Source organism: Scomber scombrus, chromosome 4 (genome assembly GCF_963691925.1).
Source record: "Scomber scombrus chromosome 4, fScoSco1.1, whole genome shotgun sequence".
In the NCBI taxonomy this organism is placed as follows: domain Eukaryota; kingdom Metazoa; phylum Chordata; class Actinopteri; order Scombriformes; family Scombridae; genus Scomber; species Scomber scombrus.
The window spans coordinates 10,151,521-10,165,653 of record NC_084973.1 but is presented as its reverse complement, the minus strand read 5'-3'; the positions used below and the strand labels follow the sequence as shown (position 1 = coordinate 10,165,653).

The window sequence follows — 14,133 nt, the reverse complement described above, 5'->3', positions numbered from 1 at the left end:
TTATCTGTGAATTGAGGCTCATAGGAAATGTTCTGCTACTTTTCAGGGATTGAACGTTTTAAATTAGCAAAATGAGTTTAAGTTATGAAATTATATTAATTTGTTTGATGGTATATTTCAGTACAGTTTGGAAACAATCAGAACTCCAATATAAGACTATAAAATCAGATATTGCACTAAAAATGAATTTAAAAAAGTGGCCATTATCATAAATATTGACTTCTCTGATAGTCTCAACAAAAAAGTTACATTTTAACAGTAAACATGACAAAGTATATATATAATACTACCTTTGTAAAAGGGTGGTTGTAGACAGATTCAGATCAAATTATATCAGGTTTTTCCTGCTGTTGTGTGACAAACCCTGTATTCCCTTAAATAATTCGGGTGAGCAAATGATATTGTGACAAATGATATTATTAGTTTGTGTGTTGTCTCAGAGGAAAACTGGGTTAGTTTCAGTCTTCATTTGAATGATGTTTTTTTCACCATAAAGAAAAATGTACAACCAGCATATTTTGTATATTGTAAGCTTAACTTACTTAAAAATATTATGCATTTAATACAATTTTTTGTTGATGGAAGTAAAGTGTTGTTGTGACTGTCAAAATGTTATTACTGGGAATTGTTCAAATACTATATAATTATTATATTTTTTACAAACTGTTTATGGACAAAAAAAACAGCAGTGGACGGCTCCTCTCTCTCCATTGCAGGACGGAGAGATTTAAAAGATCCTTCGCTCCTACAGCCATCAGGCTGTCTAATTCTTCAATAATTTACAGAAGAGCTAACAGACAAATTGAATTTTCCCTCGGGGATAAATAAAGTAATTTTGAATTTGAATTTTGAATTTTGAATTATAGTCCAAATTGTAGTAGCAACCAATTTGCCACCTGGCCTGCACCTGTAAATATTTCAGAGGATTTTCTTTCAGTGTTGTGTATGTGGAGATAGACACTCATTAAGAATAAGTGACACTCTGCATGGCTCAAAGTTATATAGAGATAATAAAACAGAGCAGAAATATAATAAATAATTGAAATGAATTTAAAGACAGAAGAGCAGGGTACAATACAGTTGAGGAAGTAAAGATATTTTGCAGATATGGTCTCAGTGCTGCACAGCCACTTTTGGGGTACTTACTTACACTGATAAGCAGCAGATAAATTGATATTTATGCTGAAAAATCAAATAATTTTACCCTTTATTCAACAGTGTTCAATGCAGTGTGGAACATTTTTTGTTATGCTGGCCAAGTTACAAAATGTTGTATCACGCCATGACTTATCAGCATAATGGCAGAACAAAGAACATCTTCATATCTGCCTCATTTCTTCTTGTCCTTGTTACCATCTCTGTTTATCACAAATTTAAATGTTCATGCACTTTCGCCCTGATAGCTCTGAGGCCCTGTGGCATGACTGTGGAACCTTGGTTGTCTGTTTTATCTTGCCCATGACCTTGGCATGCAATAACAACATTCATTGCAAAGTTAATCTTAGACTGTAGGATGTGATACAGGAAGTGATTAGTCATGTTGTCTTGGCATGTCTGCCTACTACCATCTTCAGGCTATTGCTGGGTTTCATGAAAGGCCTTTATGAAAAAAAGTCGAGAAAAAAATGAAACAGGGACATCAGCTGATACAGACCTCTCTGAACCTTATAGACAGGATAGCCTTCACATATAAGGTCTAAAGGTCATGTTCGTGCCTGCTCCAGCTTACTGTACTTTGCATGTGAGTGTCTTACACTACACACTGAACCTATGTCTGTAAGTTTATCTGTCTTCAATAGAAACACCAAAAGTCAAATATGACCAAAAACAAAGTATGACTCAAGTGGAGAGAAGTGCACTTTGATTTTAACCATAAATGAAAGGTTTGGTACAAAGTAAATGTAGTATTAATCTTATTATTATATAAGAAAAGATCTGGGTGTGGTTGTTATTATGGACTCTCATCTCTCATTTAGTTTCTCCCATTTGCTTTGCATCTCCACAGAAACCCTATCAAAATTGCTCCCATGTTAATTATCAGACAGATGAATTGATCATCCATAGCTGTGATTGGCCACCCTCACATCAGACCAGATAAGAAAAGGTGTGACATCACAGGAGTGGTGACGTTGGACATGTCATGATGTTTCCCTGTCCCAACCCTAACACTGTTAGACGGCCAGAGAAGCGACGGGAGAGAGAGGACAACTAAGACTCAACGTAGCACCTCTCACTGTCTTACTTTGGGCAGCAGTGAATATACACTCCACTTTACTGTACCTGAGGACCCTGACTCATCTGTTGCTGAAAGACTCTCAGGAATCATGGTCCACCTCACAGCCCTGGTCACTTTTCTGACTTGTATGGTGAGTTGGTTCGGCAGTTTTTCTTTGTTAGAAAAGTAGTGCCGGATGATGTTGTAATGGTGTACTCTAATATAAAAATAATATATAAACATAATCTAATATGTAAACTAAATAGTATTTAATATTCAAATACTCATACTTAATTATTTTCCTGCAGTATTACAAACTTTATAGTACATAACCAGGAAGTAGAAGACCATATGTACGTTTTTGTAATTACAATACTACACACATATTCACTACAGATATTTGGAAAAGGTTGTAGTTAAATTGTAATTATTTACCAAAATGTTGGTTATTACAAAAGGGTTACATTAACATTTGTTTCAGCAGTAAAGCAGCATACATGTAAATAACTTTATTTGTATAGCACTTTTCATTTTTTTAAAAATGCAGCTCAAAGTGCTTTACAGCAATAGAAATTGCATGCACCAAGTGCTTTACATTTACAAAGACATACAATTAACATTAAAACATGTAAATGTACATATGATGGAAAATAAAACCCATTTGATAATGTTCATAAACATAGGATGCAATAAAGTGCATCAGAATGCGTGCGTCAGTGGTGGTAATAAACAAAAATATGTCAAGTAATTCTCCATGTGTATACAAACTGTAAATCGGAACCTCTCCCCTTTTCAGACATTGACTCACCACTGGTCTTGATTAACTGAAATAAGCCTATTTGAACTTACACCAGAACGTCTTCAAAACAAAAAACAAAAAAAAGACACCACAACACAAATAAATGAGGGCACTGATGACACCATGGTAATTTGAGACTTAATAAGTGAGGGAAATTTTGCCATGTGTACACAATTTATAAATTGGTGGCTAGGTCTCTAAAGCCATAAAGAAAAAAAAGGTTTTTGCTGTTAAGTAGGTGATCTGGGATTAACAAAAGATGACATTTCAAAGTAACCCTCTCAAACATTTAATCTTTCATTCTTAACTGGAAATGACATTAAAGTTTATAGTTACATGGTCAAGTAAGGTTTTTTTTGTGTTTTTGGTTAATATTAAAGTGTAAAAATGAAAGACAAAATAAGTCTGACCCAAATGAATCAATGCAATCTATCATAATTTATCATACATTTGACATTCTTTAGTAAAAATGTTGAAATTGTGTTTAGCTAATGATTTTTCCCATCACCTTTAAGTTATAGCTGACCAAAGAGCTTTTACATGGAAGTAAAATATAAATGATATGAGAGATATTTATCATTTATGGATATCTTATTATGTGGTTGTTATCGACCTTGAACATGTTCAACATATTTGGACTTGAACATACTTTAACAATTCTCTATTTTATTGTTCCTGCAAAGTGGCATTAAGTAGCTGATATGACAGGGCACAGTACAAAGCTAATGTCATGATGACCCTGTAAAGACATTTATGGGTTAAAACTGTAATGTCTTAAAAAATAAAATAGTACCGATGTACATGATAAACCTAGTCAAACTGTGTTACTAGCTGCAAGGTGTTGGAAATATCATTCAGAATTTTAATTTCTATTACCAATAATATGCTAATTGTGCGAGACAGATGCAAGGTATTGCCAACAATTATGGCTCTTTGTGGTTTGAGTATTCCAGGGTTGTATGTGTGCCTTGTTCTTCACTTATCTCCAACATTGTGATTTTTTACAACTCCATTCAGGTTTTGTCTGAGACCCAACATGAACCCGGCTACTGCTCTTTTTATGAGGAATGTGGCCGAAACCCGTCAGTGGGGGTTGCCCTTATTCCTCCTATCGTCCCCTGTCTCGATTACAGCCCTGCCCGACCTCTCAAAGGAGAACACTACAAGAAACTAGCAAAGGTCTGTATGTAGATCCTGCTCAGGCTGAATCAAGCATAGTAAAGTAGCAGATGTCTGTTCTTAAGTCTACTTAGTCTACTACTTAGCCTACTCTTAAGAAATGATTTTAGGAGTCTTCCTTTGACATCAAATGAGCTTGTGTTTGTCCACTCATATGGCACCTGTTCTTGTGGCAGGTGTGTCCCATTCTGGATCGTGGAGAGAACAACACATACGCCTGCTGCTCCGTCAAACAGCTGTCATCCCTGGAAACGAGTTTGTCCTTGTCCAAGGCTGTGCTGGTCCGCTGCCCTTCCTGCGCTGAAAACTTTGCCCACCTGCACTGCATCAACACTTGCAGCCCCAACCAGAGCCAGACAATAAAAGTCACAAAAGTCATGAACATCACTACTGCGGGCAAGACAAGAGAGGCTGTGGTGGGCTACCAGGCATTCTTAACCAGCAAGTTTGCAAACGCTGCCTTTGATTCTTGTAAAAATGTCAGGATCCCTGCAACAGGAGGCTTTGCCATCGCCACCATGTGTGGTCAGTATGGTGCCAAGCTGTGCAACGCCCAGCGTTGGTATGACTTCCAGGGGGACTCCAGTAATGGCCTGGCTCCACTGGACATCGACTTCAGGCTGATTAAAGAGGGAGATACTGCGGGACTACCAGAGGGTGTCATTCCCTACAATGGACGAGCTTTAATGTGTAACGAGACCACACCATCTGGAGGTGGGGTCTGCTCCTGCAAGGACTGCCAAGAGTCGTGCCCGAATGTGTCTATTCCACAGCCACCCGCACCCTTCACACTGCTGGGAGAAGATGGCTACCTTGTGATTTCTATCATCATGTTCGTCCTCCTGATATGTTCCTTCCTGCTCTTCCTAGTTGTCTCTTGCTTGGTGAGGTCTCTAAAAAGAAAGGATGAAGAGACTGGAAAGAGAAAGGGAAAAGGCAAAGACCAGAACAGTAATGATGTGACTCAGCAGGTCATAGATCCATCAGAAGTTACGTGCGCCGACAGGAATAGCCTGGCTGCTCAAGCTTTCCTAACCAGTGTGTTTCAGGAATGGGGAACCCTCATGGCCAAGTATCCTCTCGCGGTTAGTTTCAGCAAACATTTTTTTTACCAGAAAAAGTAGAGTGCACAATGTGCAGGTTTATTGTTTTATTTGACATGTTAAATCCACAACTTCTGACATTCATACCACACTGTGATCTGATCAGGGGACACTGATAAATAGATATAAATAATTACATTTTGTAAATGTTTTTGCAAATAAAAACCATCATGATAGTTTATAAGACTTGTGACAATTGCATAAAAACTCTACTCATAGTGGCTATAAGTAGGAAGCTGGTTGTAAACCAGATGAATAAGATATGTCTCAGTTGTTAATATTTCATTCTCATTCAAGGTGCTCCTGGTGTCGGCTGTAGTTGTGGCTGCTCTTGCTGCTGGTCTCATGTCCGTTGAACTCACCACTGACCCAGTCGAGCTGTGGTCTGCTCCTAACAGCCGAGCCCGTGAGGAGAAGGATTTCCATGACAAGCACTTTGACCCCTTCTTCAGGACCAACCAGCTGATCTTGACTGCACCAGGAAGAAAAGGTCACATGTACGACTCTTTGCTGTTTGGGCAGCAAAACTTTAGTGGCCTTGTATCCAAAGATCTCATTATTGAGCTGCTGGAGCTCCAGAAACGAATACAGGTAAAGACCACAGGAACAAAGTTATGTGTTGACAGTATCTGCACAAATTCACTGCATAATTTTAACACACTGATGCCTCTTCTATGGCATTTCTAGAACATCAAGTTCTGGTCAGACGATCTGAACGGCACAGCAACTCTGAAGGATGTGTGTTATGCACCACTGAACCCATCCAATCCCTCCCTGACCGACTGTGCAGTAAACAGCTTGCCACAGTACTTCCAGAACAGTGTGGAAAACATTAATGCGAAGGTGAACATGACAGAGCTGGGAGTGACCAAAGAGGTGGACTGGAGAGACCATCTAATCTACTGCCTCAAGTAAGGACTCTTAAAATGGAATTTCAAATTAAACAGCAAAAAAGGCAATAATGCTTTTGCTCATGCTCGGTAATAAAAATAATAATAATTTAAAAAAATTCTCTTCTTCTATCTCCTCTCAAGTTCTCCCCTGTCCTTCAAAGACATTACTGATTTAGGTATGAGCTGCATGGCCGACTACGGAGGTCCAGTCTTTTCCTTTCTGGCTGTTGGAGGCTATAACAGTGAGTTATATTTAGCATCATCATTTGCACATGTCTGTACTACATAAAATGTACACCATCTCACTTGTATATGCCTTTCTTTTCCCAGATGATGACTATACCAACGCTGAGGCTTTCGTCCTGACCTTCTCCCTCAACAACTATCCTCGTACCGACATCAAGTTCAAAGTGGCTATGCAGTGGGAGACGGAGTTTCTCAAAATTGTCCAAGAATACCAGAGAAGCCCTGCTACCAACTTCACCTTTGCATACATGGCAGAGGTACAGTAAACAATAGAATCTCACAAAAAATAATTAGATATATCTGTCACATATAAAAAAAGTCACAAATGCTAATTTTCCAATGGTGGATTTTGGGATAGTGGAAATAGCTGTTTGCAATAAACATTGTATTATATATCACCTTGTTATCTTAAATAACCAGTGTATAAGTTTTAGGGGATCTATTGGCAGAAATATTAGCAGAATTTTGTTACCCTAAAATAACCTTCATATCTACATAGGGAGTGGATCCTCTTCCACAGAGGTCACCATGTTGAACTGCCACCACTTAATGCCACTAAATCTTACATACTGGTCCTTTAACTCCTAAACTCATATTTCTTTACATATCTATGCCCCCATGTCCACAGAGGTCTCTCGAGGATGAAATTAATCGGACAACAGCAGAGGATATCCCCATCTTCATGATCAGCTATGCTGTAATCTTTGTTTACATTGCTGTTGCACTCGGGGAGTACTCTTCATGGAAACGCATATTGGTAAGACTTCACAATGTCCAACTTCATTATAATGCATTATTTCACAATACTCAGCGACCGGCACATTCGTGGTCCCCAGAGAATGGGTGAACTTTGGTGATCTTCTGAATTTTTCTCTAGTGCCACTGACTATACATGAGAGTGACATTTGTTGACCTTATCTCAGCAACTACTGGATGAATTACCATTGGCATTTGGCATTCATGTTCCCCTCAGAACTAATATTGTACTCACTTTTTAATAACTTTTAATCTAGCGCCATCATCAGGTCATCATTTTTTTCTGTCCATTACTTTGGACAGAATACCCCTTAAAAACCCATTAGCTTCAAATGAACATTGAACTCTTTCACGTGGCATTGTCACTGGGAGTGTTTTAGGATGCTGATGTTAGCATTTAGCTCAAAACAGACTCACAGAGCAGCTATCATGGCTGTAAACTCTTAGTCTTGTTAAGCTGTTGCTACTTAGGTTGTTTAAGGAGACATATGATAGAGGTATATCACATGTGCCTGGTATATGATAAGCCTCCACAAGAAATGTAAGTTGTTGAAACAGTACTTATCACTTATATGATAAGGAGAGACTATAGTACTGTGGGTATGCCAGCTGTAAAGAATTTATCACTGAGGTGAAGCATATAGGTTTATTGGCCATGCAGTTATACAATACATAAGATTTGATAAAGTAAACGATATGGAAAAAAGAGAGGATTTACTGAGTCATATGAATATCTTGAATCTTTCTTCTGTGTCCTGCAGGTGGACTCTAAGTTTCTGGTGGGTCTGGGTGGGATCCTGGTGGTTGGCTGTTCTGTCCTGGCCTCCATGGGTTTCTACTCCTGGGTCGGCATCCCCTCCTCGCTTGTCATCCTGCAGGTCGTGCCCTTCTTGGTGCTTGCTGTCGGAGCTGACAACGTCTTCATCTTTGTTCTGGAGCACCAGGTGTTTATTTGTGTGCACAACAAATGTACAATGTGGCTGTTTTTCTAAGATATGTGTATCATTTTTTCTCAACGTTACCTTGCCGTTCTTTCCTTGTAGAGAGATGTACGGAGGCCCAGAGAAACGAGAGAAGAGCAGATTGGTCGAGTCCTTGGAAATGTAGCTCCCAGCATGCTCCTGTGCAGTCTCTCAGAATCTGTCTGCTTCTTTCTAGGTAATATGTGTGGCATATGTGTTTGTCTTTGAAACGAATCTGCATGAACAAAGTGTCATATCTAATACAGACTTGGGAAAAGAACAACACAAGTCTGTGCACATACAGTGTGTAAGTACAATATGTGACCCTAATTGTGTCTCTGTTGTGCTACCCAAGGGGCCCTGTCCACTATGCCAGCAGTGAGGTCCTTTGCGCTCTACGCTGCTCTGGCTGTGCTAATGGACTTTATCCTCCAGATGACAGCCTTTGTAGCGCTGCTGTCCCTGGACGCTCGGCGGCAAGACAAGAACCGCTGTGAACTGCTCTGCTGTGTTACAGTGTCTACCCAGCGCCCCAATAAGCCCAACGAAGGTTTCCTGCTGCCCTTCATGAGGAAATACTACGCCCCCTTCCTGCTGAACGGTTTCACCAGGATCATAGTGGTATAACCCTTCAGCTATAACATAAAACAGATTATTTTTCTCAACCTGTGACCTCTTGTGTGCTAATTATGTTATGAAAGTAAAATCAATGTATTGTTGAAGTCGATGATGTGTTGAATACACTCTCCTATGTGTCCCCTCCAGATGCTGGTTTTCATCGTCATGTTCTCTGGTTCCTTACTCCTCATGTTCAATGTGACTGTGGGTCTGGATCAGGAGCTAGCTATGCCTCAGGTCAGTTAAGAACTGCTTTCTTCAAATGGCTGATGGATTTACTTAACTATACAGTATATTCATGTTCCTCTTTCTATGTAACCTCACAAATCTTCTTTTTCTTTTTGGTGCAGGGGTCTTACATGCTGACTTATTTCGAGTATCTGTACAAATACTTTGAAGTTGGAGTCCCTGTTTATTTTGTTACAAAAAAGGGCTTCAACTTCTCCACTGAGACGGGCATGAATGCAGTCTGCTCCAGCGTGGGCTGCGATCAATTCTCCCTAACCCAGAAGATCCAGTACGCCACCGACAACCCTCATTTGTAAGTCAGTGAGTTAGCTGCATCAATGGTGTCCTTCACATCATCATCATTTTTCTTCATCCTTGAACCTGCTGATATAGCAGCAACCTCTTACATACTAGCCAATCTGATAAGTTAATGATAAACTCAGTTAAACAGCTTTGAGCAGATAAAGTCCACCTCTAACTGATCATGCCAGACATGGAGAAATATCCTCCACTAGTACAGTGTGCATGTATAAATGGAAACATGTATGTAGACAAGGCTAATTGATAAGTGTAATGTAACTTCTTGGTGCATTTTTGCCTGTAAAGTAAAGTATAGTATCCTTTCAAAGCAAACATGATTTATGGTGCTTACAGTAGAGAAATATTACCCCTTTTAATTATGAAATTTAGTATCGCTATGGATTATACTTTACAACACACTATTGTTTCCTGGAGATAAGGAGCTAACTTATCACAGGCATTATGAGTTGCTTACTGGTAAACAACAATGCTGTTTTCATGGAGGGGAATTCGCTAGAAGTATAATATCACATGAAAGTGAAAGACGTTAGATAAAAAGCAGCATAAAAAGTACTACAATAATGTGAATATTGCTGCAAAAAGTTAAATAGTTTGACATTAATGACAAATAGGCTTATCTTAGACCTACAGCCAGAAACCAGTTAGCAAAATATATAATGTTAACTAGTAAGCTTTAGAGGTGCCTGAAGGTGGATTTTGTTACCTTTGGACAGAGCCAGGCTAGCTTTGTAATAACCAGCAGAATATAGTACACAATATACAGTATTTACCTCCATCTGAGTAACATAAAATAAAAACTATGTGTCCAGATGTTTTAGGAAAGTACAGAGCCTCTAAGTTTTATATTTGTGACCCACATTTTTGACTCATAAATTGGCATCTTCAGTCAGTCATGATTAATTAGCTTGCCGCCATAGACAGGGTAGGGTAGTCTGAAAGTACTGAGAAACAGACTTGTTATTTTTTCCCTGATTTCTTTTCATATGATTTGTTGACAATAAGATAAAGAATACCACCTTATTCTTACAATGGACATTTGTATTCATGCGTTGCTTTAACTCATTGATCATGTGATCTGTAGATCCTACATCGCTATTCCTGCTAACTCCTGGGTGGATGATTTCGTTGACTGGCTGAACCCTGCATCCAGTTGTTGTCGTCTGTATACCCTCGGCCCAAATGCTGGGCAGTTCTGTCCTGCAGACAAAAGTAAGAATCCGTGCTGAGAAAACAGCACAGTAACACACACTTTCAACTGTGAACGTCCTTGTATGAGAAATTACCCCTCCTCTATTAACACCTGCTCTGCTCTCATGTCTCAATAGATGCTTTTCTTTGTGGACGGAAGTGTATGGGTATTCCTACAGATGGTATCCTCAGACCTAGTGTGGATCAATTCAACCGCTTCCTCCCTGATTTCCTGGGTAACAGACCTGACCTGAAGTGCCCCAAAGGGTGTGTATCATAACCGTCTGTGTGGACAAGTACACACAAAAACATCACATGATCAAGACAACATTCTCACTGCTTGTTGTCTCATTCAACAGTGGTCTAGGAGCCTATGACACGGCTGTGGTGATAGATGACAGTGGAGAAATTATAGGTAAGACATTTATGAAGTAATCTCAAAGTCAAATTTTATATTTATATGTTTTATTCTCTTTTTATATGGCAACAGAGGAGGACTGCACCTTTTCAATTTCGTTGCATTTCTTCTTGCAATGACAATTAAGACATTCTGATTCTGATTCTGAAATTGGTGGCTTTTTTTTTACAAAGATGTGATGCAAGTATCTGAATCTGTTACCTTGTGCTCACAGCTTCTCGGTTCATGGCTTACCACACGCCTCTGACCAACTCTCAGGAGTTCACTGCAGCATTGCTGAAGGCCAGAGAGCTGGCACACAACATCACCATGGGCATGAGGCAAATACCTGGCACCTCACCAGACTTTGAAGTCTTTCCCTACACGTACGTACTTTTATTCCCTTAACTCCTTCATGTCATCTTCCCATCTCTAAAAAAATATATGTTTTAGCTTCTACGGTGTGAAAGGGCAGTTTCTTTTAATTACTAATCAATTTAATCTATGCAGTCTGTAGTTCCTGATCATTATTTTGCCTCTGTCCTTCTTCCAGGGTGACTTATGTATTTTATGAGCAGTACCTGACCATTGTGCCAGAGGGACTCTTCAACATCTCCCTGTGTCTGCTGCCGACCTTTGTGGTGTGCTGTCTGCTGTTGGGTTTGGACCTGCGCTCTGGTCTGCTCAACCTTATTACCATAATCATGATTGTTGTGGATACTGTTGGTGTCATGACTCTCTGGGGCATCGACTACAATGCAGTAGCCCTTATCAACCTGGTCACGGTAAGAGCACGCCTTGTGGTGGGGATTATAGGGGCACTCCACCGATTGTACACATAAAGTACTCCTCACCTTGTGAAAACAGTTGTATGTCCTTCCAAAGTCTCAAAAAAAATAACCCAGGTGATGTCGTAGTGATGTCATCATGGTTATTTTAGACGTACAGACTTAGATACAACACATTTAATAACAGAAAGTCCATGTTACAATCTGGAGGGGATGTCAGTGTTCACCAGGCAGGAGGGTCTCATGAAATATGCCATACAAATATATATATGTTTCAGGTGCATTATGGGTAATGTAGGATCCAGTATTTTTGATGTTTGACCCATACCAGGAACTAAAAGTCAGGATATAATGGCCTCTGCTGCTTATTTTTTAAAATCTTTGGTCTCCTTTGAGTCCTCCAACTTTATCCAAGTGCAGTACTAATTTGCTGGAATACCCCTTTAACATTTCCCTGTCTTGTAGCCTAGACGGATGTGATGGTATACTTTTGACATTTTCACTTTTTAGATACTGGACAATGAATTGTTACTTTTGCGTAGTACTTTGCTTACAGATTTATATAACTTGTGCTCACCTGAGATATGCACAAGTAAAATTCTAGTCTTAACTGACAGTGTTAATTATACTTCATGAAAATATAATCACGGTATAACAAATGTTAACAGCTGGCTCATTGATTCAATCTTTATTTTTGCAGGCGGTGGGTATCTCTGTGGAGTTTGTGTCCCACTTGACGAGATCCTTTGCACTCAGCACTAAACCCACACATGTGGAAAGAGCAAAGGAGGCTACAGCAAACATGGGCAGCGCTGTAAGTAAACCATAAGGCAATCTGGAGCAGATATGTGTGAATCACAGACAAAGTTAAAGCAACTGTACGAGTATTCACTTTACACCACAAAGTAACAGCTGACTGAGTGTGTTTACTTTGTTCCCTGAAGGTGTTTGCTGGTGTTGCTATGACCAACCTACCTGGCATCCTTGTGCTGGCACTTGCCAAAGCACAGCTCATCCAGATCTTCTTCTTCCGGTTAAACCTCGTCATTACACTCTTGGGGATGGCTCATGGACTCATATTCCTCCCTGTACTGCTCAGCTACTTTGGTATGTACTTTGTTTTCTGCATATTTTTGGGTGTAACCGAAGGCACTAAAGAATAAAACAGAACAGATTTTTCCCTGATCTTCCTGATTTTTGTGTTTTTTTTCTCAGGTCCTGGTGTGAATAAAGCAGTGCTGCTGCAGCTCCAGCAGGCCAAAGCAAAGGCCGCCCAGGAGCTGGAGATGAGGAACAACATGAGACAAATGTACGATAACTTGAGCTACGAAGACAACGAGACAAAAGAGGAACCAGATTCAAACTCCACAAAGGGTCATGCAGATGACAGAAGACCATCACAAACTATGGAAAGCAGAAAGGAGGAGCAGGAGGTGAAAATTGATCGTTTCTGAGCACCACCAACTAGACAAACTGAACTGTTTTAATGCTCTGCCGAGAAAATACCTCTCCAAAAAACTGAACAAGGATGGACAAAGACTAAGACGGAGATAGCAAACGAGTGGTCATGTACAGTATTTGGCTCAATATGGAAATCATTAACCTAACTATGTACCTCAATCAGAAATGGAGCAGTGGGACTGAACAATATTTCTGAGCAATGCAAGAGTTGACTATTCACTGAGAGTCAATCTTCCTGTCTGAACATACAGTTATGGATGTACATGTCTCTCTTTGTGAGCTCTGCAGCATGGCATGATTGTTTTTCGTTCAATTGTGGAATTATTTGACATGACAGGAAGTAGACAAATGCTCTTGTCTTTTTTGGGTTTTTTTTTTTATTGAATGTAATAATTTTGTATGTATGAATACTTCACATTAGCCATGTTTCAAGTGGTATAAAGGGACACGCACTCCAACTTTTCATATTATGGTTTCTTCGATTGTAGTGTGATGCCATTGTTGTAAAAATGTGCAATCGCTGAAAAAATATTAAATGTGTTTATTATGTTTAAATTATATTATTACCGTGGCATTATAGTTTTTCATGTAAGTCATAAAACTACCTTCTTTGCAAATTAAAAAAAAAAGTAATTATAATACGTGTTTTAGAGTTTTGTCCTCCTTGACTGGTCTGGACATGAGAAATATTGTGTCAAACACCCATATTTAGTGTAGGTTGTCCAAAGAAGAACTCGAATTGATGCCAGGTCGGTGTTTACTGGACCATTCACTGTCTTAGAATCACACAGAATCTAGTGTTAAAATGGTCAGAAAACAATTGGCAGTTCTCTTCTTGATGTGGAGGAGTTTTGACTGGAAAGTTCTGTTAAAGTTTCATGAAAGCAGAAAACTAATTTAATGACAATTTTAAGGAAATAACTTGCAATGCAGAAGTAAAATAGTAATTCCAATAGTAATTCATCTATTCATTGATACA

The 14,133-nt window shown here is 39.3% G+C and overlaps 1 protein-coding gene across 1 annotated transcript; it reads left to right on the top strand.

Annotated features, from left to right (window-relative positions):
- The first annotated feature begins 2,187 nt into the window (after positions 1–2,187).
- Positions 2,188–13,717, top strand: npc1l1 (NPC1-like 1). Its single transcript, XM_062417631.1, has 21 exons — positions 2,188–2,366; positions 4,032–4,193; positions 4,370–5,278; positions 5,594–5,887; positions 5,984–6,207; positions 6,331–6,431; positions 6,520–6,692; positions 7,064–7,192; positions 7,953–8,135; positions 8,235–8,349; positions 8,509–8,774; positions 8,919–9,008; positions 9,122–9,312; positions 10,402–10,529; positions 10,646–10,775; positions 10,868–10,923; positions 11,141–11,291; positions 11,459–11,690; positions 12,394–12,507; positions 12,638–12,800; positions 12,909–13,717. Exons 1-21 carry the CDS (start codon positions 2,325–2,327, stop codon positions 13,145–13,147), a joined length of 4,092 nt encoding a protein of 1,363 aa, XP_062273615.1. The 5' UTR covers positions 2,188–2,324; the 3' UTR covers positions 13,148–13,717.
- Positions 13,718–14,133: the final 416 nt, after the last annotated feature.

Excerpts from the sequence above, each read along its gene's own strand:
- npc1l1 (XM_062417631.1), top strand. The coding sequence starts at position 2,325 with ATGGTCCACCTCACAGCCCTGGTCACTTTTCTGACTTGTATG. Across the intron at positions 2,367-4,031 it reads TCACTTTTCTGACTTGTATG|GTTTTGTCTGAGACCCAACA; the intron begins GTGAGTTGGTTC and ends AACTCCATTCAG. Across the intron at positions 8,136-8,234 it reads TCTTTGTTCTGGAGCACCAG|AGAGATGTACGGAGGCCCAG; the intron begins GTGTTTATTTGT and ends CTTTCCTTGTAG.